This window comes from Physella acuta, unplaced genomic scaffold, assembly GCF_028476545.2.
Source record: "Physella acuta isolate Inbredline_101_S28 unplaced genomic scaffold, ASM2847654v3 ptg000577l, whole genome shotgun sequence".
Taxonomy (NCBI): domain Eukaryota; kingdom Metazoa; phylum Mollusca; class Gastropoda; family Physidae; genus Physella; species Physella acuta.
This window is the reverse complement of record NW_026732096.1, coordinates 149,268-171,557: the sequence shown is the minus strand read 5'-3', so window position 1 is coordinate 171,557 and position 22,290 is coordinate 149,268. Positions and strand designations below refer to the sequence as shown.

The 22,290-nt window shown below is 39.0% G+C and overlaps 1 protein-coding gene across 1 annotated transcript; it reads right to left on the bottom strand.

Annotated features, from left to right (window-relative positions):
* Nucleotides 1-355: 355 nt before the first annotated feature.
* Nucleotides 356-20,071, bottom strand: LOC131946946 (amine oxidase [flavin-containing] B). The gene is made up of 17 exons (XM_059308002.1): nucleotides 19,961-20,071; nucleotides 17,816-17,874; nucleotides 16,055-16,130; nucleotides 15,298-15,392; nucleotides 14,500-14,637; nucleotides 13,645-13,749; nucleotides 12,849-12,940; nucleotides 12,292-12,433; nucleotides 11,384-11,447; nucleotides 11,091-11,182; nucleotides 10,086-10,245; nucleotides 9,504-9,600; nucleotides 8,860-8,971; nucleotides 7,655-7,752; nucleotides 7,270-7,381; nucleotides 6,583-6,642; nucleotides 356-1,296 (listed from the first exon to the last, which is right to left on the bottom strand). The coding sequence occupies exons 3-17, from the start codon at nucleotides 16,101-16,103 to the stop codon at nucleotides 1,177-1,179; spliced, it is 1,536 nt and encodes a 511-aa protein (XP_059163985.1). The 5' UTR covers nucleotides 16,104-16,130; nucleotides 17,816-17,874; nucleotides 19,961-20,071; the 3' UTR covers nucleotides 356-1,176.
* Nucleotides 20,072-22,290: the final 2,219 nt, after the last annotated feature.

The window sequence follows — 22,290 nt, the reverse complement described above, 5'->3', positions numbered from 1 at the left end:
GGGTGCAAATCGAAAGTTTGAGAAGGGGGGGGGGCAAATAGAAAAGTTTGTCCCCGGGCGCCGGGAAGGGTCGCTACACCTCTGCATAAGGTAGAGCATGCGAATGCTAACCTGAAAGTTCTGAGTGCGGGTTCCTTGAATGATGGGTATTTTCAGTTGAGGAAAGTATAGGTGGCTGGTGATAGCACTGACCACACGAAAGCTGAGGTCACAGAAACAGTGGAACTCTACTTCACCTGCCCCATGGGCCACCAAGACCTTTACTGAGTCATCAACATACTCTATAACACTCTGCTCAGCTGAAATAAAAACCTACTGTTCTCAGACAACAAATGAAAACAGATACCTGCAACCATTGAGGTAGGCGTGTCTTTATTAATTCAATAAACAATAACAAGGGGCCATAAAAATTGACCCAATCATCTTGGCTAAAACACACCAGTTCAAATATTGTCAAAACAATACAAATTCAGTAACATGTAACAATTCACGGGGTAAATAAATGATATTAAATAATGGTTAAAACAATCAATTAGTATTTACTAGTTGGACTAGTGAATAGAATTCATAGTTGAAAATTAGCTTGAGACACTAAAAATGTTTGTGTATAGAATTACCGGGTGCTCTGCGTTTAAATTAGTTGTTATATGTTTTTTCTCTGTGTAAAATTAATACTGTGCACTATTGGAGAAATAACATCACAGATATCAGTTTAATGTAGAGGGCTATGCCTAGTCTATCAATGTAAAGGGCTTTACATTAACAATCAGAGTTTACTCTAGAGGTCTATACCTAGTCTATCAATGTAAAGGATTTTTCTCTAGCAATCAGAGTTTAATGTAGAGGGCTATGCCTACTCTATCAATGTAAAGGGTTTTATCCCATCAAAGTTTACTGTAAAGGGCTATGCCTAGTCTATCAATGTAAAGGGTTTTATCCCATCAAAGTTTACCGTAAAGGGCTATACCTAGTCTATCAATGTAAAGGGCTTTACATTAACAATCAAAGTTTACTGTAAAGGGCTATACCTAGACTATCAATGTAAAGGGTTTTATCCCATCAAAGTTTACTGTAAAGGGCTATGCCTAGTCTATCAATGTAAAGGGATTTACTCTAACAATCAAAGTTTACTGTAAGGGCTATACCTAGTCTATCAATGTAAAGGGTTTTATCCCATCAAAGTTTACTGTAAAGGGCTATGCCTAGTCCTGCTAGAGACAGCCAAGCTAGAAACCCAGGAACACTGGGAGCATTTTTCTCCAGGAAACTCATCTGTAGTCTTTTGGGTTTCAAGTCCTGTGGAGAAAACATAAAGAGCAATTTAACACTACATTATATACACATGGGCAAAAGACTATCAGAGAAGGGCAAAAGCCAATTAAAAAATAATTCCCTTTCGGACCTGATGCTCAATAGGACAGAGAAAATTCGTGTTTTTGTCACTATGACATATGAAGGAAAAGTGGTTAGTTGACTTTAGATTCCCTAATGTTAGCTAGGTACCCATCAGAATTGTGTGGCCGTTCTACAGTTGTTAGTTCGAGATTCGAACCTGAGACTTCCACTCTACTATCCAACCATGCCATCCCACAAAGGTACCAGTGGCACAAGTTAAAATGCTCTTAATCCAGGAAGATCTCAACTCATGAAGACTGACAGCCTACATGTGCTTAATCCCCCCCCCCCCCCCCAGAGGTGTAGCGACCCTTCCCGGCGCCCGGGGACAAACTTTCAATTTGGCGCCCCCTCGGGAGCAAATTTTTAATTTGCACCCCCTTCAACTTTTCGATCTGCACCCCCCCCCCCCCCCTCAACTTTTCGATTTGCACTCCCCCTCAAACTTTCGATTTGCACCCCCTCAACCTTTCAATTTATTTTCCCAACCCATTTCGGCGCCCCCTAAGGTCGGCGCCCGGGGACATATGTCCTCCCCCGCCCCCTCGCTACGCTACTGCCACCCCCTCCCATGGTGCATGGCACCTTAAAATCGGATTTGGTGTCACATAATAAAGTACAATCTGTGCAAAAAAGATGTGGCATGTGTGGTGGATTGTAATGACTGACGAGAAGCCGCGTTGGTTGTTAACAATCTTTATTATGTACAGACGGCCATGATGGTAAGAGAGAGAGGAGGAAGTAGCGAGAGACTTATATACATAACAACATGTAAGGGACATCACTCAAGATAACAATATAAATATAATACTAATACAGAAGAGTGAGTTCCCTTGACCTCACAATTATTTCAATCTATTACATCCCTTTACCCTTAGAACACAATAACACATCTCTCAATAGAACAATTGATAGTATCCTAAAATCACCAATTATATTGTAACATGAACACTATGGTAGATTACATCCTTGCAAACAATGCACAATATGCTACAACATAATCAAAATACAAAACAATAATGTCAAAGTCCTTTTGACCTTTAGAATCATAGGTCTAACTTATTTGGGACTTTGATTGTCCTGCTTGACCTTCTCAGTGGCTTCTGATTTGGTGACTCAATCTTCTGACCATCTGGATTCTCTATCTCAGGAGGTCTAGGATTTAACTCATTAACTCCAGAATTTACATTTTCTGACTCCAGACAACTTGGTTCACTCATATCAACAGAACTTGGTTGTGAAACAAACTGAGTTGGTGTGAACTGTTCAGATTTGGTGGGATTGACAGATTCACACTTATTATCTGCACAAGTTATTTTTAACTTTATAAGACACAGGTCCTTTACATTGAACAATTTGACCTGGTATCCATTTTTCCTTTCTCCCATAGTTTCTTAGATACACATTCTCATTAATACCAAATTCTCTTTCAATGGGTGTTTGTCATGATCTAATGGAACTATTTTTTTGAATTGGCATCTGAAAGTATTATGCTATTATTCAGATCCTTAATTGACATAGATTTCTTTGATTGATCAATTTTCTCAGGTAATCTGATAGTGCTTTCCTGGTAACCAAAAATACTGTTTACAAGTAATATCCTGGACCATATCACTTTGCAACTGTCATTTAGTATTTGAAGTGGGTGTATTAAATGGCAAAAATCTTTTTTTTTTTTTTCTTTTGATGTTACCCTTTTAGTTTCTGTAAGTGCTAATGATGTTAGCAAAGTTGTTTGATGATCACATTCCTTCTTACTAATGTATTTTCTTTAAAACATTTGAAATTGCCATATCACCATAATCATTTATGAAGTTACAAATACTTTGTTTAGGCAACTCTGACTGATAATGGACTGCATCTTCTCCATCTTTAATATTATCTTCACAAAAGTTTTTAATTTCTTATTTAATATGGCCTTAAGTCATCATTCACAGACTCTTCAGGCCAACCATTCTTACAGTACTCATATACTTTTATTAAGCACTCATCTTTTTGTGTTTCTCTTTTAATATCATTCACATTTATATTGGAGTTATCCATGATAGTGAAGAGAACAAATACATCTTCTGGTACATAGCTCAGGCTTTGGTTTTTTAAAGGTAATCTGCTAAGACTATCTGCACTATTCTCAGATCCAGGTTTGTATTTCAATTCATAATTGTATGCAGTTAATGTGATAGCCCATCTTTGAATTCTTGGTGAGGCATGCTCAGGTAGGGTTTTGTTTTCTCCAAATAAACCTAGCAATGGTTTATGATCTGTAAAGATGGTGAATTTCCTACCAAACAGAAACTTATGAAATTTCTTAACACCAAAAATGATGCCTAAGCCTTCCCTATCTAACTGAGAATAATTTTTCTCAGCCTGGTTCAAAGATCTACTGGCAAAAGCAATGGGTCTGTCACCCTTCTCATCCATGTGGGACAAGACTGCTCCTACACCATCTGGTGAAGCATCACATGTTAATACAAGTCTTTTCCCTGGGTCATAGTGAGTTAGTAAGGTGTCAGCAGACAAAGCCTCTTTTGCTGTATTAAAAGCAGCTTCTTGTTGTTTACCCCAGTGCCAAGTTGCATTTTTCTGTAGCAGCTTGTACAATGGTGATAGTTTACCAGACAGATTTCCTATAAACTTTGCATAGTAATTTATCAAGCCCAAAAAAGCTCTTAGTTGTTGGGTATTTTCAGGTTTGGGTGCTTCTTTAATGGCTTTTGTTTTCTCAGGTTGAGGTCTGATGCCTTGCTTGCTTAATATATAACCAAGAAAACTAATTTCTGTCAGCATGAATTGACATTTATCTTTGTTTATCTTTAAACCTTTTTCACCAACAATTTTCAAGACTTTATCAAGTGTTTTAAGATGTTCAGTGTCATTCTTACCAGTTATGTACACATTGTCAAAGTACACACAAACATTTGGAATATCCTTAAAAATACTGTCCATGACAGCTTGGAAAATTCCAGGGCTGGATGATATGCCAAAACATAGTCTTTCATATTGGTAGAGTCCTTTATGTGTGTTTATTGTCGTATAGACTTTTGAATCTGGATGCAGTTCTAGTTGAGTGTAAGCATGACTAAAGTCTAATTCAGTGAATTTGTCTCCTCCTGCCAAATTCAAAGAAATTTCCTCAATGTTAGGAATAGGGTACCTATTTAGCTCTATTTGCTTATTCAGTGTAGTTTTATAATCTCCACAAATTCTTATAGAACCATCCTTCTTTAACACTGGCACAATGGGTGTCGCCCAATCGGAATAGTCTACCTTCTTTATAATGCCATTAGATTCCAATCTACTTAGCTCATTTTCAATTTTGTTCCTCATTGTATAAGGTGGAACTCTAGCTTTGCAGTATCTTGGATTTGTGTCTTTAATGCTTAACTTCACTGTTCTATCATTTAGTAAACCTGAATTACTAAAAACACATTTATTTTCAGATATAACTTTATCTAGTGAAGTAAGACTAGATTCTTTTACATTCTTCAATGAACAAATACTCTCCCAATTTAACTTAAGATCACTTAACCAGTTCCTACCTAGTAATGGCGGTCCATTTCCTTCAACCACAAGAAGAGGAAGTTTAACACTTTGACCATTATAACTTACATGAACCATACACTCTCCTATTACCGGAACATTGTCACCAGTGTATGTTGTTAGACACTTGTGACATGGCTGTAGAGACACTGATCCTTCTGTGACAGCGTCAAAATCTTTCTTTGTTATGACTGTTAGAGATGCTCCAGTGTCAAGTTGGAAGCTGATGCTCTTACCGTTGATATTAACTAGTACATTGATGGGAGCATGACTTATTGATTTAACAGAGAACAGGTTGAAATCCGGCTGCAAATCAATTTGAGCATTTTCACAGGTAGAGTGGTTCATTGGTTGGGTTAGGTAGTCTTGGTGAGAGTTAACATAGTGCTGCCTTTGGTTGCGGTACTGTCTTGACTGGCTAGATTTAGCAACAGACGAAGACTTTGCAAAGCAGGCCTTAGCAATGTGACCTTGCTCACTGCACTTATAACAAGTTGCAGACTTGAACTTGCACCGATGAGATGCATGGGGACCTTTGCATCGATGACATTTTTGATAATTATTACTAGATTTAGATCTAGGATTTGAACGAGCAGGCTGTTTAGCATAAGTTGGAATGCTCTGTTGGGGTTGATGTTTGTTGACTAACCTGCTGTTTACTGCATGGATCCCTGAAGGCGTAAGAGATTTCGCCGCATCTGATGACTGCTGGAATGACATTGCAAGTTGTATTGCTTTTTCCAATTTTAGATCTGACTCGAGCAGCAACTTTCTTTGAATATCAGGGCTGTTTACACCTGTCACAAACTTTTCACATAGTCTGTCAGACAGCGTGTCGCCGAATTCACAAAATCTACTTAAATGACGTAAAGCAGCAACATATTCTGATATTGACTCGTTTGGTTGACGAGTCCTACTGTCAAATCTAGCTCTACATAAAAACTTTGATGGGGTAAGCGCATGGTGGTCTGTTAGCAATTTGCTCAGCTCGTTAAAGCTCTTGGTATCTGGACTAGCTGGTGCGCATAAGTCCTTTAGTAGCCTAAATTGTTGAGGCCCTATGACTGTTAACAAAACAGCTCTCTTTTTGGCTTCTATCGTCACGTCGTTAGCTTCTAGGTAAAAGCTTAACCTCTCTAGGTAATCTTGAATGATTTCATCATTCGCATCAAATTGATTTATTTGGCCATACAGCGCCATAATTCTAGAAATAATTAGCTAATAAGCTCTAGCAAACCTCTTTTTTGCGTAAGTAGGTGCTCTTTCTAGTAGATGTTTATCCTCGTCGCCAAAATGTGGTGGATTGTAATGACTGACGAGAAGCCGCGTTGGTTGTTAACAATCTTTATTATGTACAGACGGCCATGATGGTAAGAGAGAGAGGAGGAAGTAGCGAGAGACTTATATACATAACAACATGTAAGGGACATCACTCAAGATAACAATATAAATATAATACTAATACAGAAGAGTGAGTTCCCTTGACCTCACAATTATTTCAATCTATTACAGCATGTTTTAATTAGAATAAAACACACTAAATATTTATATATTTTATAACTATGTTAGGTTATTTTATTTTACCGTAAATAGTCATGACAGTTATTATATACAAAATGAAGAGTTATATAAAACAAAGTTGTCTACCTTATCTGAATGATCTTTGTCAATCTCTACCTCAGTGATCTTCCCTTGCCGGTGAAGAATCTGTTAGTAGACGTAGAAGAGTTTAAAATTTAGAAATGTCTTACGTTTTCTAAAATAAATTTTCAACAGGAAAATATTTGGACTTTGGTATTTCATTGACTATTTGATTTATCCTATTACAAGCAGGGTCGTGAGCAAGGTCTTTGTACCTGTCTGTCATCACTCACCTGTCACATCACTCACCTGTCACATCACTCACCTGCATGATATCACTCACCTGTCACATCACTCACCTGTCACATCACTCACCTGCATGACATCACTCACCTGTCACATCACTCACCTGTCACATCACTCACCTGCATGACATCACTCACCTGTCACATCACTCACCTGTCACATCACTCACCTGTCACATCACTCACCCGTCACATTACTCACCTGTCACATCACTCACCTGTCACATCACTCACCTGCATGACATCACTCACCTGTCACATCACTCACCTGGCTGACTTCACTCACTCACCTGTCTGACGTCACTAACCCGCCTGTGAGTACTCACCTGTCTGACATCACTCACCTGTCACATCACTCACCTGCATGACATCATTCACCTGTCTGACATCACTCACCTGTCACATCACTCACCTGCATGACATCATTCACCTGTCTGACATCACTCACCTGTCTGGCAGCACGTTCTCCTGCTTGTATGGCACCTTCCATGTAACCCGCCCATTCTGTGGCTGTCTCTGTGCCACCAAAGAAGACACGGTCCACTGGTCTTCTCAGAACTCTACACATACAATTTTATTACACGACTTAGTGCTTTAATTTGATGGTGACGAAAATTCCATACCCTCTCTTCAAAAAGACCACAAATCAACCTTCACTCCCCTAAATTATTACAAATCAACATCACTCCCCTAATATATTACAAATCAACATCACTCCCCTAAAATATTACAAATCAACATCACTCCCCTAAAATATTACAAATCAACCATCACTCCCCAAAAAGACCACAACTCAACACCTACTCCCCAAAAAATGACCACTCAATACTTACTCCCCAAATGACGTCAGAACACCTGTCGGTAGTGCCAGAAAATAACATCCACCTGAATACTGTTCCGTCGACCAGTCCATCTCCTCATAGTGGGTGGGCTGAACAAAGAATATCCAATTTTACTAATTGCTTTAATTGTAAAATTTTACTAATTGCTTTAATTTTATATATAAAATAAAAGTAGGGTATTTTGAATTTAAAAATGGGTCATGCTTTGGGAATAAAGTAAAAAAAAAAAAACAAATTAAAAGGCGTTAATTAGTACTCTATTTTAGGAATCCATTATTAATTTTAATTTAACGAAGTTCATAACATATTTTGCGAAGTGGGTTCAGAAACTAAGTTCAAACGAATGTGTGTTCTTATATGACGCAATGGCAGGGGTAGGCTGATCTGCCGGCAGAAGGTGAAAATCTTGCCAAGAACGGTGTTGTAATAATTGGACTAATTAATTGTGCTTTGTTGAAAGAAAGGTATTTATTGGTAAACAAACCCCAGCCATGTGGGTACCTACTTATCTTTGTTACCATTGATATTCATTAATGCCCAGTGGCGTAGCGAGGTCGGGTGTCACCCGGTGCGGCACTTAATGGTGTCACCCCCCAGAGGCGTAGCGACCCTTCCCGGGAACTAACTGTCAATTTTCGATTAACACTCCCCCTACCCCCCCCCTTCAAACTTTCGATTTGCACCTCTTAAAACACTATTTAACACTCGAATTAATCACTTAATTAAGTGGAATTATCATTTTCTCTATATATTTTGCTAATTTTTTGTCTTGGTGTCACCCCCCTAAATGGTGTCACCCGGTGCGGTCCGCACCCCCCCCCCCTCGCTACGCCTCTGTTAATGCCCAATGGAGTAAAATTCATACATAAAAAATGCACGATGAAAATTAAGACGGGTCCCTCTCTCTCTCTCCTACCCCTCCCCCTCCACCCCGAGCCGCTTAGTAGACACGGCTAGTCTTCCCCTGCCCATAGCTTAGGGGGTCGTCTGTAACTGACATCACAAACGTAGGGGTGAGGGTGTCCGGTAATTTTGTGACGATGCTTGATGTGGAATGGGGGGGGGTGGTTTAGATAGAGGTCACAGTTTTGTATTTCGTGACGATGTGTGACGGAGGGGGGGGGGGGGGGTAAAAATCACTTTTAAAAAGCGTAAAGTGATTTAAGGATGATCCTTTAGGTGGTTGTGTCACTTACGTTTAGCGCTTTTTTATCGCGGAAAACTTGAGCTAAATCTTGTATCACTTGCTTCCTGCGCTGTTCTTTTGTCATCATTCCCGCTTGCCTGGCCTTCTCAGCCACGATAAAACTAGAGAAGAGACAATTCTGGTCAATAGGAACTTGAATGATCAACGTGTACTTTATTTTATTTCTATTACTACTTTCTGTTGTGGGTTGGGAGGGGGGGTGTGCGAGAGTGGGTTGGTCACCACAAATGTAATTTAATATGTAATTGTGATGGTGAATGTGATCATAAAAGGTTATATTAGGAAAGGGGTGTGTAAAAAAATGGTTCCCAGAAAAATGCGCAATCGTTAAACTGAGCAACTGAAAACTCGCAAAAGTGCGCAAATTCCAACTATTTATACTAAAACACTTTAATTTTTTTTATATTTGTAGCAATTTATTTTTGCTACAATGTACATGTGGTCATTTTTTGTTGACGTCTAAAAATGCTCAATTTAAAAAAAAAAAAAAAGTTCCGTTTCGCATCTTTCCGGTCACCGTAAAAATAACATATTTATGCATTATACAATCACTGTCCCTAATTATAAGTATGAGCAATATAAATAAATAACCACGGATAGTTTGACTCAGTAAAAAAAAAGTGATGTACTCACGCCACAAGAGCAGGAACGGATCCATCTGGGGCCGAGTTGTCCATGGTGTAGGTCACTATACAGTCATCATCGTTCACGTTGGCAGATCCACACAGGCCTTAGAAATATTAACAAAGGTGAAGTTTCAATGTTATAAAACAGAAGTTTTTCATTAGCCATTAGTAAACATACAAATATTAGTGTATGAAAATACTTTTGATGGAGCCGAACTGTTAATCCTAAATCGGATCCTAATCCAGGGATAAAAGTGTAAGGCATACGAATACGTCGTCGTTAGTAGTAATCCAATATCTGCTAAAATTTCCGGGGGGGGGGGGGGGGGGAGGTAGACAATGTTAAAAGTATATATGTTCTAAATAAATTCCATTTCGTTCGGGGGGGGGGGGGGAGTAGACTGTTTTTTACCAAAACTATTCCTTAAACACATTGAAATCCTCTAAATTTGGAGTCCCCTACCATTGGTTTATCAAAACTATTCCTTAAACACATTGAAATCCTCTAAATTTGGAGTCCCCTACCATTTTTTTTTACCAAAACTACCCCATAAACACATTGAAATCCTCTAAATTTGGAGTTCCCTACCATTTTCCTTCCAAAAAGGCGTGTCGTAGTAGAGGAACGCCTTCATGACGCTCCCCATGGGCACTCGTTGTATCAGCTGGTTCCGGTCTGGGGGGAGGGGCGGGTTGTAGCTAATTTTAGCCTGGATTGACAGCGGCGTGGTGACTATCACGTGCTTGCACTGGAAAAAACAACAACAACAACAAAACTACAGTTATTTTAAAAAAAAGTACTCCACGCATTAACGAAAACTTTTTATTTTCAACTACAAACGTTACCATAGTCGTACCATTAAGTATTCACCTAATACAGTGGTTCTTAACCGTTTCGCAGGTTCGAAACCCCACCAATTTCATATGCGCATTCACCGAACCCAACTTAATAGTTCTGTCGTCCGCATTGACAAAATCTGATCATGCATCATATGAGTCGGGTGTGTGTCTTGACCTCCGCCGAACCCTTGAGACTGACTCACCGAGCCCCTGTTGTTCGATTGAACCCAGATTAAGAACCACTGACCTAATACTACCCCTAACTGCTGCTATAAAGTAAAACCCTATCTAGCGGTAATACCAGGGGTTCTTTCAGATATTTTTCTCTGGGGAGGGGATACTTGAAAATTCAGGAGCGGGTAGTGGGGGGGGGGGCGAAGTCGACGCACATAAACTTTCCGAGTGAATAGTTTTCTAATTTTGTATCACCTTTACAATCAAATTCATCTTTCGTCATTTCTATTTAACCCATTTTCCAAGATTAATGTTTAAAATAGGCCCTATAAGGCTACATCCTAACGTATATACAAAAGTCTAATCTTAATAAAAATGTTATAATTAACAATTAAACTTTGTTCTTGTTTAACTGAAGCAGTAGTCGAATAATTTCTCTCTGATGTTGAATCTTCTAACAGAATTTTCTACATTGTAGCAAGCACAATTAAAAAAAAAAGCTTTTGATATTGGTAAAATAAGTCGATCAACAATGATTCGTTTCAGAAAATGTCACCCCTTGCTTTGAAAAGTTACTGACCTTGAACTTTGCTCCCCCAAGGACAGTCACGACGACAACATCGGCTTGTGTCTGGTCAATATCCACAACAGGACTCTCTAACAAAATGTTTTCTGTGGGGAGAATTGGTTTTTTAATTACCCAAGTACCGGACTCTCTGTGGGGATGATAGTTTTTTAGTTACCCAAGTGCTAAGAGAGTGACTTAGGATTACAGCTGAAATGTCCCACATTCATCTCCTTTAATACTACAGGGATTTTTTTTTCGATGAAGTTTGGCACACTCTACTTCACCTAGACAAACACATATCTCACCATGTCCGACAATGTCTGCCAGTTTGTGACAGATCTGCTGGGAGCCGCCGATCAACTTTTGTTCCTGAAATAAAAAAAAATCTCGATGTTACTTGTTTGTTTTTTAAATATTATTTTCAAATTTTAATCCCATTTTTGTAAAATTGTTTCTAAGGATAAAAGCTAAACAAAACTATAGATTCTAGGATTTTTAAAAAAATGGGGACCGCAAAGGGAGCTGTGGTACCTGGATACCATAAGTGTGTCATCTGTACAAGATGTGTGTTACATGTACAAGATAGGTATGTAACCTGTGTAATATAAGTGTCTCATCTGTACAAGATGTGTTACAAGTACAAGATGAGGGTGCCACATATATAAGATAGGTGTGTAACCTGTGTAATATAAGTGTGTCACCTGTGCATGATATGTTTGTTACCTGTAAAAATAGATATGTTCCCTGTATAAGAAAGTTGTGTTGCTTGTATAAGATAATGCTCCTTGTGTAATATAAGTGTCTCATCTGTACAAGATGTGTTACAAGTACAAGATGAGGGTGCCACATATATAAGATAGGTGTGTAACCTGTGTAATATAAGTGTGTCACCTGTGCATGATATGTTTGTTACCTGTAAAAATAGATATGTTCCCTGTATAAGAAAGTTGTGTTGCTTGTATAAGATAATGCTCCTTGTAGCGTTTCTTGTATAACTGTGTTACTTGCAGTATTTCTTCCAAGTATCTCTTCGGGAAGGGGGGGGGGGGGTTCCCTTCACTGAAGTGAGTCTACCGCCCCCCCCCCCCCCCCCCCCCCCCCCCCCGAAAATATCAAGTGCCCCCCCCCCCCCCGGAGAAAAGTCTGGAAGAAGCACTGGTTACCTGTACAAGACACATGTGCTACCTGTAGAAGAAAGGTGTATGCGACCTACCTGAGCGCCGCCCTCCGTGGCGTTGATCAGGTGAATGCCACCGACTGTCCTGTAGTGCCAGAGGATGTAGAGCAGCGATACCTCGTGTGGGCCCACCGTGTTGTTGAGACGTATCGAGTCAGAGATGAGATACCTGCCTGCGCTGGGGGGGGGTGGTTGGGGAGAGATCCGGATCATTTCAAGTCAAATCAAGGTTGTTGGCGTGATAAGGGTTTTATTGGGTGGGGCGTCATTTTATGACATCATTATATTTTACCTACCCCCCCTTCCGTACATTACATCACGTCATCATAATAAAAAACTAGACTACGCCTCGCCTTAGAAAGACAAAATAGAAATCACATTTTTAAAAAACTCCCGTCTCTACTACCATCTAACTACACACGTAGGAAGAAATTAGGTTAATGACAGTAAAATTCATTGGCCAAATCTGTTAATATTACAAGTTCCGGTAAATATGAAAGATTACGGAATTTTGTTTTCGATCGTCATGAAAAGTTAGTGAAAATTCAACGAATACATTTTTTAAACCTCCCCCTTTAATAAAAAAGAAGTACCTGGTCCATGCATGTTTGTCAATAAACTGCTGAACTGTCATACTGTCCCACTCTTTCGCTTTTGGCGCTTTCCAGGGGGCGTTGAGGGGTACCTGACGACCATAAGGGTGAGGTTAGTGGTGTGCCGAGAATGGGGTGAGTAGGTAAATAATGATGGGGGGGGGGGGGGGTTAGACTTTTAATATCAGTATAGTGCTGCCCAATTTAAGTATATGATCGCAAGCTGTGACTTATTTTGGTAATATAACTGTACCACCCCCCCCCCCCCCCCCACATTCATAACAACTCGCACTATCGTTATTTTAGAGTATGGATGATTCATTTTAGACGTCACGAATACATTGGGTGGTGATTTTAAATGTCATTACTATGAGAATGAGACGTAGTAATAAAAAAAAATTATATGTAAAATGCCTGACTTTTGATTGTGATGGTGGTGTTGATAGTATTGGTGGTGTTAATGGTGTTTGAAGTGTGAGTACTTATGGGAGTGGGATGTGTGTCTGTGGTGCCGGGTGTGTTGGTGGTGTTGGCGGTGTATGTGTCGGTGGTGTTGTGGTGTTGGTTGTTAGTTGTGGTGTTAGTGGTGTTGCTAAAGGCTGTATTTGCCTTCATCGTTGTGGCTATTCCTGGCTCTCGGCACCAAATGTGGCGATAGGGGTCAGTGTGACCGGAGGACGAAACCGGTTCATATAGCATGGCGTCATTTATAGACGCGCCCCCCCCATTCTGCCATATTACTAGGTCGTCATTTTGAAAACTATGCAACCGGAAATGACCTTTAACACTGACCTACCTCTGCTCCCATCTGATCGAACAGACGCAGGATGTTGTTCATGTCTAGCCATGACAGAAGTCCCCCAATTGGCGGGAAAATTGTTTTAAACCGTTTCCTCACGCCCTGAAAACACAAAACAACAACTCCAGGTTAGGATACAAACTTAAACCACACAACGTATCATGCAACGGGTGTATTATGGAAGTAAAATTGTGCAACCTATTAACGACTTCACGCCCCTAATGAAGGAGGGAGGAGATTTAAACTTATGTTTCAATCAGTGTTTCTTTTGGACATTTATCACCGAAAGGGGGGGGGGTGACTTGAAGCTTTCGGGGGGGGGGGGGGCGATATAAATGGACACTGGTAGCCGTATATATTTTCTATATACATTCTATTTCTTACCTGGGGGGCGGGGGGAGGTGGGGGGGGGGGTGCCTTCCCACAGAAATGAATGAAAGAAGATCTGGTTACAATGTTTGACGAGAGATGGGGGAGGGGGGGGGTTTGGAAAGTGTGACGACACTTTTGCATTTTAAAATAACGTAAGAAACAGAATTTTAGCGATAATTTTAATTCTGAAGAGACTGTTTAGTAATTCGCCAAAAAGTCGATAATCTCATTATTAAAGAAGCTAAATATAAATTTTTTTTGGTTTGTGTGTAAGGGGGGGGGGGGTATTAGGCTTTATTTTGGCGTCATTTTGTATAGTTGTGTGGCTTTTCCGAAAAAAAATTAAGACGAGGTGGGAGTGGAGGGGTGGGTTGGGTACATTTAATTTAAAATCGCGGGTTCCTTTACGACGTAAGTTTGTATGAACCAGCCACATAACCAAGGCTTCAAGTAGCGACCGGCTGTGAGTACGCTGCCCACCTTCTCATAGTACAAGAGATCCTCTTTCTCATTGGTGGGGAAGGTCTGCAGACCAAACTCTTTGATCAGCTTCCAGACACGCCTTTGGGTGGCACCAATGTAGGCGGCGCCTAGGTCGACATACTTGGCTTTCTGGTTCTGTTGGGGTGATAGAAAATTGTGTTGTTTGTGGTAGATGTTGAGGGAGGAAAAGTATTTTTTATTACAGGAAAGTATGTTTTCATTAGGGTTTTAAATATTCTTTAGTGGAAAAATAATTTTAATTTTACACTAAAGTAAACGTTTGTTGACGTTATTGATAATTTGTATTTTATGCTAATTTTGGTATACTTTGGTATTATACATTTGTTCACTTTGGGAATAATTAGTTAAACTTTGATATGAGGTATATTACAATATAAGTTATAATTTAGTATATGTATACTTTGATGTAAGGTATGCTTTCTTAAAAGGTATAATTATGTATAAAGTATACTTTGTTGGAAAGTATACTTTATTATAACGTATGCTTTAGTATGATGAATAAATGGTATAAAATATACTTTGATATAAAATATACTTTGATATAAAACATACTTTAGTATAAGGTATAATTTGGTATAAGGTTAAATTTGGTAGACTTTGGTACAACATATTTTTTGGTATAAGGTATACTTTGGTATAATATAATTTGGGCTAAGGTATGCTTTCTGTGTTACCTGGATCGTATACATTCTGTGTTACCTGGATGGTATACATTCTGTGTTACCTGGATGGTATACATTCTGTGTTACCTGGATGGTATACATTCTGTGTTACCTGGATGGTATACATTCGTCCACCGACCCGATCCCTGGCCTCCAGTAAAAGCACGTCAACATTGTGTTGCTGTAGCTCTCTGGCTGCCGTCAGACCTGGGGGGTGGGGGTGTGGGGGGTGGTGGTGGTGTTACAATCAGTGTTTTAGTTGTTGATAATGAAATATATAGGTACGAAATTAAGTAACAATGTTTTTTTTTAAAAAAAAAAAACCTTCACTGTTCTACAATCCCCCTTCCACATCCATATGGTCAAACAGACGCGGAATAATACATTAGCTAGCGCTAATCCTGTCCCTCATCCACAGAGTTTCTTCCAGGTATCTATTCGGTATCCCCCCCCCCCCCCCGAACGAAATGGAATTTTTATAGAAAATATATATTTTTAAGAGTGTCCTAAGAGCCCCTCCCTCCCTACCTTTCTATCGAAATATTACCATAAAGTCATCTTGCGCTCTTCGATGTATGAAGAGGATGAAACACGTCATTGACCCGTTGATTCCAACTATAGCATGTTTTTCTTTTTGGATTTGCTTCCATAGCCTTTGTCCAACCAAGAACAAACTACAAGGCAGCAGTTGTTTGATTTTGGAGTTGTCTCTCCTAGGAGAGTGGCTGTCCCCAGCTAAAGAGCCTCATCTGTCCCAGGGATCCGGTAAACTAGCTCGGGAACTACTGGTTGATTTGTGCACTGCTACTCACCCCAACCCCCCCCCCCTCCCTCCCTCCCTCGGTGTCATAATGACGTCATTGCCTTACCACTAATGCCTGAGCCGATGATGATGACGTCAGCGGATGTCTTCCCCATGTCTTTCTAGGCTGGGATCACCCGTAGCTGTAGACATTAAAAGACAGGTGCGGTAGTTATCTTTAGACTGTTGTATGTGTCAGTTGTTGTATGTTTCAGTTGTTGTATGTGTCAGTTGTTGTATGTGTCAGTTGTTGTATGTTTCAGTTGTTGTATGTTTCAGTTGTTGTATGTGTCGGTTGTTGTATGTGTCAGTTGTGTGTTTCAGTTGTTGTATGTGTCAGTTGTTGTGTGTCGGTTGTATGTGTCGGTTGTTGTATGTGTCAGTTATTGTATGTGTCAGTTGTTGTGTGTCGGTTGTATGTGTCGGTTGTTGTATGTGTCAGTTGTTGTATGTGTCAGTTGTTGTATGTGTCAGTTGTATGTGTCAGTTGTTGTATGTGTAAGTTGTTCTATAGTCAGTTGTTGTATGTGTAAGTTGTTCTATAGTCAGTTGTTGTATGTGTCAGTTGATGTATGTGTCAGTTGTTGTATGTGTCAGTTGTTGTATGTGTCAGTTGTTGTATGTGTCAGTTGTATGTGTCAGTTGTTGTATGTGTCAGTTGTATGTGTCAGTTGTTGTATGTGTCAGTTGTATGTGTCAGTTGTTGTATGTGTCAGTTGTATGTGTCAGTTGTTGTATGTGTCAGTTGTATGTGTCGGCTGTTGTATATGTCAGTTGTTGATTTGTGAGTTGTTGTATGTATTAGTTGTTGTATGCGTCGGCTGTTGTATGTATGAGTTGTGGTATGTGTCTGTTGTTGTATGTGTGTTGTTGTATGTGTCAGTGGTTATATGTGTCAGTTGTTGTATGTGTCAGTTGTTGTATGTGTAAGCTGTTGTATGTGAAAGCTGTTGTATGTGTAAGCTGTTGTATATGTAAGCTGTGAAATAACAACACAATGTTCTAAAATTGCAATGTAACATTTTACAGGCAGCTGACCGTTATCGTCAGCTGGTCGTTATAGTTATAGGTAACAGGCTACAACAGGATCATTACACGTACGCGTCAATCACAAATAAATAGACCTTCAAACAAAACAGACACCATGAGGTCACCAAGAGGTCACCATGAGGTCACCGACAACTGAACTTAAAACACAACCTGCACTCTAAAGCTGCTTCACCTAGAGGTCAATCAGTGTGACGTCACAAGCGGCCTACAAATAAACCTGCCCCAAATTTTGTTTGTACGCCAGGTAAAAGTGCATCAACTCTCCTAAAATTCTACGATCTCTTTAGCGCGTCTTAGACGTATTTTGTCCTTCCTCCGTCTCCCCCTCCCCCTCCTTTTTATTTAAAAAACGTATATCTGCGATTTTATAATGTTTATAATTTTGAAACTGAAGGCTTTGAAAGCGACACATGTACGCCGTCGCCAGTAGTGTACCGTATCACGCCAAAGCCACTGAACATGCACTAGTTTCGCACTAAGTCGACCGACATTCAGATCTAAGAAACAGATTGCCCTACTTATGAACCTGAATGCCTAGGTGGACCAAGAGAATGAAAATAGCTTACACAAACCTGTTGGATTACACAAAACGGTCAACTTACTCTAGCAAGTCAATAAATTAGATTAGTTTTTTTATTTTATTTTAAGCCTCATGTATATACACATGTATTTTAAAAACTAATCATGTTTCTCCAGTATATATATAAGCCGTACCTCAATGAAATAAATGACACAAACCCGGCACAGAACACACTAAACAACACACCAAACAACACACCTTGTAGCTGTTGTGTTGATTCCCGTGTAGCGAGTAGCGTCTTGCTGTGAATGTGTAATCTGTGGACAAACAAGCGACCTGCATTAATGGGAAGATTTCACATAACGGTCCGGCAACTAGAACTACTGGGCCAGGGTTCGACGCTATATCTAGCAACCCGCGGTGTTAAGTGGTTGGACCACAGTATGACGCTACATCTGGCAACCCGCTGTGGTTTAGTGGTTGTGCTAGATGTAGCAACCCGCTTTGGTTAAGTGGTTGGGTCACAGTATGACGCTAGATCTAGCAACCCACAGTGGTTAAGTGGTTAAATGCTTATATACGACAAGTGTCAAACAGTGGATGATTTATCGTTGGTCAGGACCTATGCTCAATATTTTACCGCTGCTATAAAAACTGCATCATTTAGCTTGTTATATTTTAAAAACTTATACGTGGATCAAAATAAAGCTCGCGAAGAAATGCAAGCGCCCCCGAAAATATGACAGGTGATAAACGTACTCGTTCTCCTTAGCTCACAACTACTTCCCTATTCCCATAAGTATAAATTCGGACTTGTCAGTGGCATAATTTTGTCAGAAATATTTGGTGGGATTATAACATTGTTTCATGTTTATAAGAGTAAAACGAAGTACAACAGGGTCATTTAACTATAGACCCTCCAGTCTTCAGCATTAACGATTCTGATGATTTCTCATATAGTTAACTATTCACATACAGGTTGTCTTCAAGTAGATAAACCCAGTGGTTAGGTGAATGTAACCAACACTTTCGTTATGTTATACAATAAATATGTGGTCCAGTAAGAAACAAGCAACATAACCTACATTTTATCAAGTACATTAAACATACAGAGTGTATTTAGGGCGGGGCGAGTTCATATTAAAGGGTTAAAACTAGGCGAGTTTTCATTAAAGGGTTCATACAAGCAACATACTACATTTGATCAAGTACATTCAACTTATAGAGTGTATATAGGACGGGGCGAGTTTGTTTGTCTCTTACTGAAGTTCCTACACCGTCTCTCCATAAACCACCTCTATCCTAATCTCCGCAGTCAGTAGCTGTACGACTTTACAGCAGGTCATATCGACAACCTTGTTCGACTTCAAATCTAACTGTGGTCTGACCTGGTTACCCAGATTTTTATTGGCGTATGTGTGTACGTATGTACGTGTATATGCGTTGGTTTATGTATGTGTATGTGTGTGTATTTTAGTTTATGTATGTTTATGTGTGTGTATTTTACTGGGAAATCTCGCGACCATTTGAAGCTAAGTAGAAACCAGTTTGATAAAAAATCTTTACATAATAATAAAACCTTGATCTAAGTGTACTAGTGTTTAGCAGCTGTATAGTATTTTTAATGTGGATAATTCGATGTGCACTGTCTTGTTTAGATCTATATTTAGCACAGCGCCTTGTTTCTCTCGTTGCAATAAAAAGATGACAATGATAAGAAATGTTGAACTAAAAAAAAATCGAAAGGATTTTAGGTTAGTGTGTTATTGACAGAGTTAGAGATTATGATGGTAGTAAAATATTTGAATAAGTAAACATAGACTACTTGTGTTGTAAATAATCTAATTGTCGTCAAACTTAAAGTTGAAAGAGGGGGGGGGGGGGGGGTAGAATCGAGGGTTCGGATAAGAAAGGTTCGGACCCAAATCTTCATTGAATTTTACAGAAATTAAAACATTCTGTAGGCCTACATGATATTAAATATACAGGTGAAGTAGAGCGTCTCCGGAGGTGCTTTGAAGGAGGCATAGGGAGGAAGGTTTGTGTTTAGTAGGTCTTCATTACCTAGCCCTAGGTAAAATTAAAGTTACCCTTTCCGACCTTGCGATGAAGTAAATTTACCCTTTATCTCTGAACTCGACATGTAAAGGTATAGTGTGGTCAGTGGTCAGTTCTTTGCCCAGTCGTTTTTACCTTTCACTTTCTCTGACTAGAGTGACGTACTCATCAGCGCTAGGTATACTTGAGACTGACGGTTAACAGTCGTGAATTCTACGAATTCGTGCCAGGTACTCTATTGAGCTGAGTGTACTCAGCGACAAACACCATTTTTAAAACTCAACTATTTACCTACTTACCTGAGATGTAATTAAGTATTGTGTATTGTGGAAAGCTACTACTTACGTATGTTTATGTGTGTACCTAGCACAGTGCCCTGTATGTGTGTAGCATTGAGCTGTGATTTGATTCAGACAGGCACAGTTTCTACACCAGCCTACATTTGGCCACTTTGCCCCACATTCAAGTGAAGTAAACCTAACGTGAAGTTTGCTCTACTTAATACAGATAAGGGGAGATAACAATTTCAAGATAAAAAAATGGGAGTTAAGTTTCTGGTTTTGTTAAAGTATGTTGATCTTTATAATACGAATTGTGGAGTCGCCATCGTAAACAATGCAAGTAATTATGTTAAAAAATGCAGTGGGTTTATTGTCACGCATACATAAACTATTACTACCCTAGCTACACATGTATGTGTCCTTATATCCACGCCAACCACACGCCATACAAACATTCGATTTTATTACCACACTAACCACACACTTAGGTGAAACTAGCCACACTAACATGCCCTTATAACCACTTTAACCACACCACATACGACCTTATTACCACTTGAACTACACCGACAAGTGTTCTTATTATTACTCTAACTACACGCATATGTGAATTTATTATCACTCTGCCTAAACACCCATATATATGTGCCTTACTCCAACGCCAACCACATAATATACAACATATGACCTTATTACCACACTAACCACACACATGTACAATTGCACACTTGCTACAGTTAAACCTCATAGGAATTAACCACACTATGGCTCAGTAAGCATATAGCACAGATTTAATAACCGCATAAATTACACAACATCATGCACTAACACCCCCCCCCCCACACGCCCACCCATGTTTAACAAAAGCACACTCACAAATCACGTGCCCGTATTTTAAAGTGCATTTTGTAATGGGGTTTAAAAAACCAAAGCAAATCAAAATACATTTTAAAAAATAATTACAATTTCGGATTTAATTAGAGGATAATTATTGATTTACCTTTTTATACCCTCAATGTTCTTTTAATTAGTTTCCACATTAGCAGAAACATTTAAAAATAACATTGATGTTATTATTTCAGTTTTCAAATTTGCAACATCGCAAAAAGTATTATAATCACAGATTCAACAAGATTAATTTTAATTCTTTAATTAATATAGCATTTTAAAGAGAGAAAAAATAGCCTTACAATATTTTTTTAAAAATAAAGAAAAAAAAAATTACAGCTAAAAAAAAATCTTGCTGTAGGCTGAGAGTGCGATGAAAATTTTTTCAAGAGGGGAGTTAACCGTTTATTTATAACACATTAAATAAAAGCAGTAATTATTTCCCTTTTAAATAGCCAGCGCCGTGGGATTTTTCTAGTCTAGTTTATTATTGAAATAGTTCCTTTGTTAACACCTGAATTCCAACACAGTGAATTACGGAAAAATCGGCTCGCTCACACTCAGTGAAGAAAAATTTTAAAACATTGTTTTATCAGCCCTGTTTTGGATTCAACATGAATCAATATTATAAGCTCGTGCTTACAGTATCGAGAGGACGGTAATGGGTACTACAGCAGAAGAGTTTCCAATGCAGGTTCTATTGTGGTGCAATACTGCGCAAGGTGCACCTAGGAAAAGACTCTTATAATGAACTCACTGTGTTGCTCTACATTACATGCGTCATCCAGACAAGACCCGCCCATACTAACCCACATCCACCCGCATACAGAGACATAAAAATATGTGTACTGTGTCTACTTGTAAACCATCTGGTAAAAAAATAATAATCATTAAAAAAGTTTTAAAAAACCCACGTTTTCTGATTGAACTAAAAAGTAGAAAATAAATGCTATAGGCCCTACATCACAATAATGCAAGCGATCACTCTACTATAAGCGATGAAAAACGTGGGGCGCCGAAGTAAAAGTTATATTACTATTGATTAGATAATACTATTGACTTTTATTAGGGAGCTTGTAGAGAGTCAACAGTATTAGAAACTGTAAGAAAATCACGGCGCCCCACGTTTTTGCTCGCTTATAGTAGAGTGATCGCTTGCATTATTGTGATGTAGGGCCTATAGCATTTATTTTCTACTTTTTAGTTCAATCAGAAAACGTGGGTTTTTTAAAACTTTTTTAATGATTATTATTTTCTACTTTTTAGTCTTTGTCTGTTTGTTTGCATTAAAATCTTGCTATCGATTTTATCTTTTCACTTTTTTTGGGTAAACGAAGACAACTCGTAAAAAGACAACTCGTAAAAAGACAACTCGTAAAAAGACAACTCGTAAAAAGACAACTCGTAAAAAGACAACTCGTAAAAAACACGTTGTTTGAATACGTTACTGACTAGAACACATAGATTTGAACCCGTGTCGAGTGGGATAGCAATCGTGTGCCCAAC

Coding starts and splice junctions, on each gene's coding strand:
- LOC131946946 (XM_059308002.1), bottom strand. CDS start 16,103: ATGGGGAAGACATCCGCTGACGTCATCATCATCGGCTCAGGCATTAGT. Junction 10,246..11,090: donor TTGGGGGAGCAAAGTTCAAG/GTCAGTAACTTT, acceptor TGTTTTTTCCAG/TGCAAGCACGTGATAGTCAC. Junction 9,601..10,085: donor GCCTTTTTGGAAGGAAAATG/GTAGGGAACTCC, acceptor AATATTTCTAAG/GCCTGTGTGGATCTGCCAAC.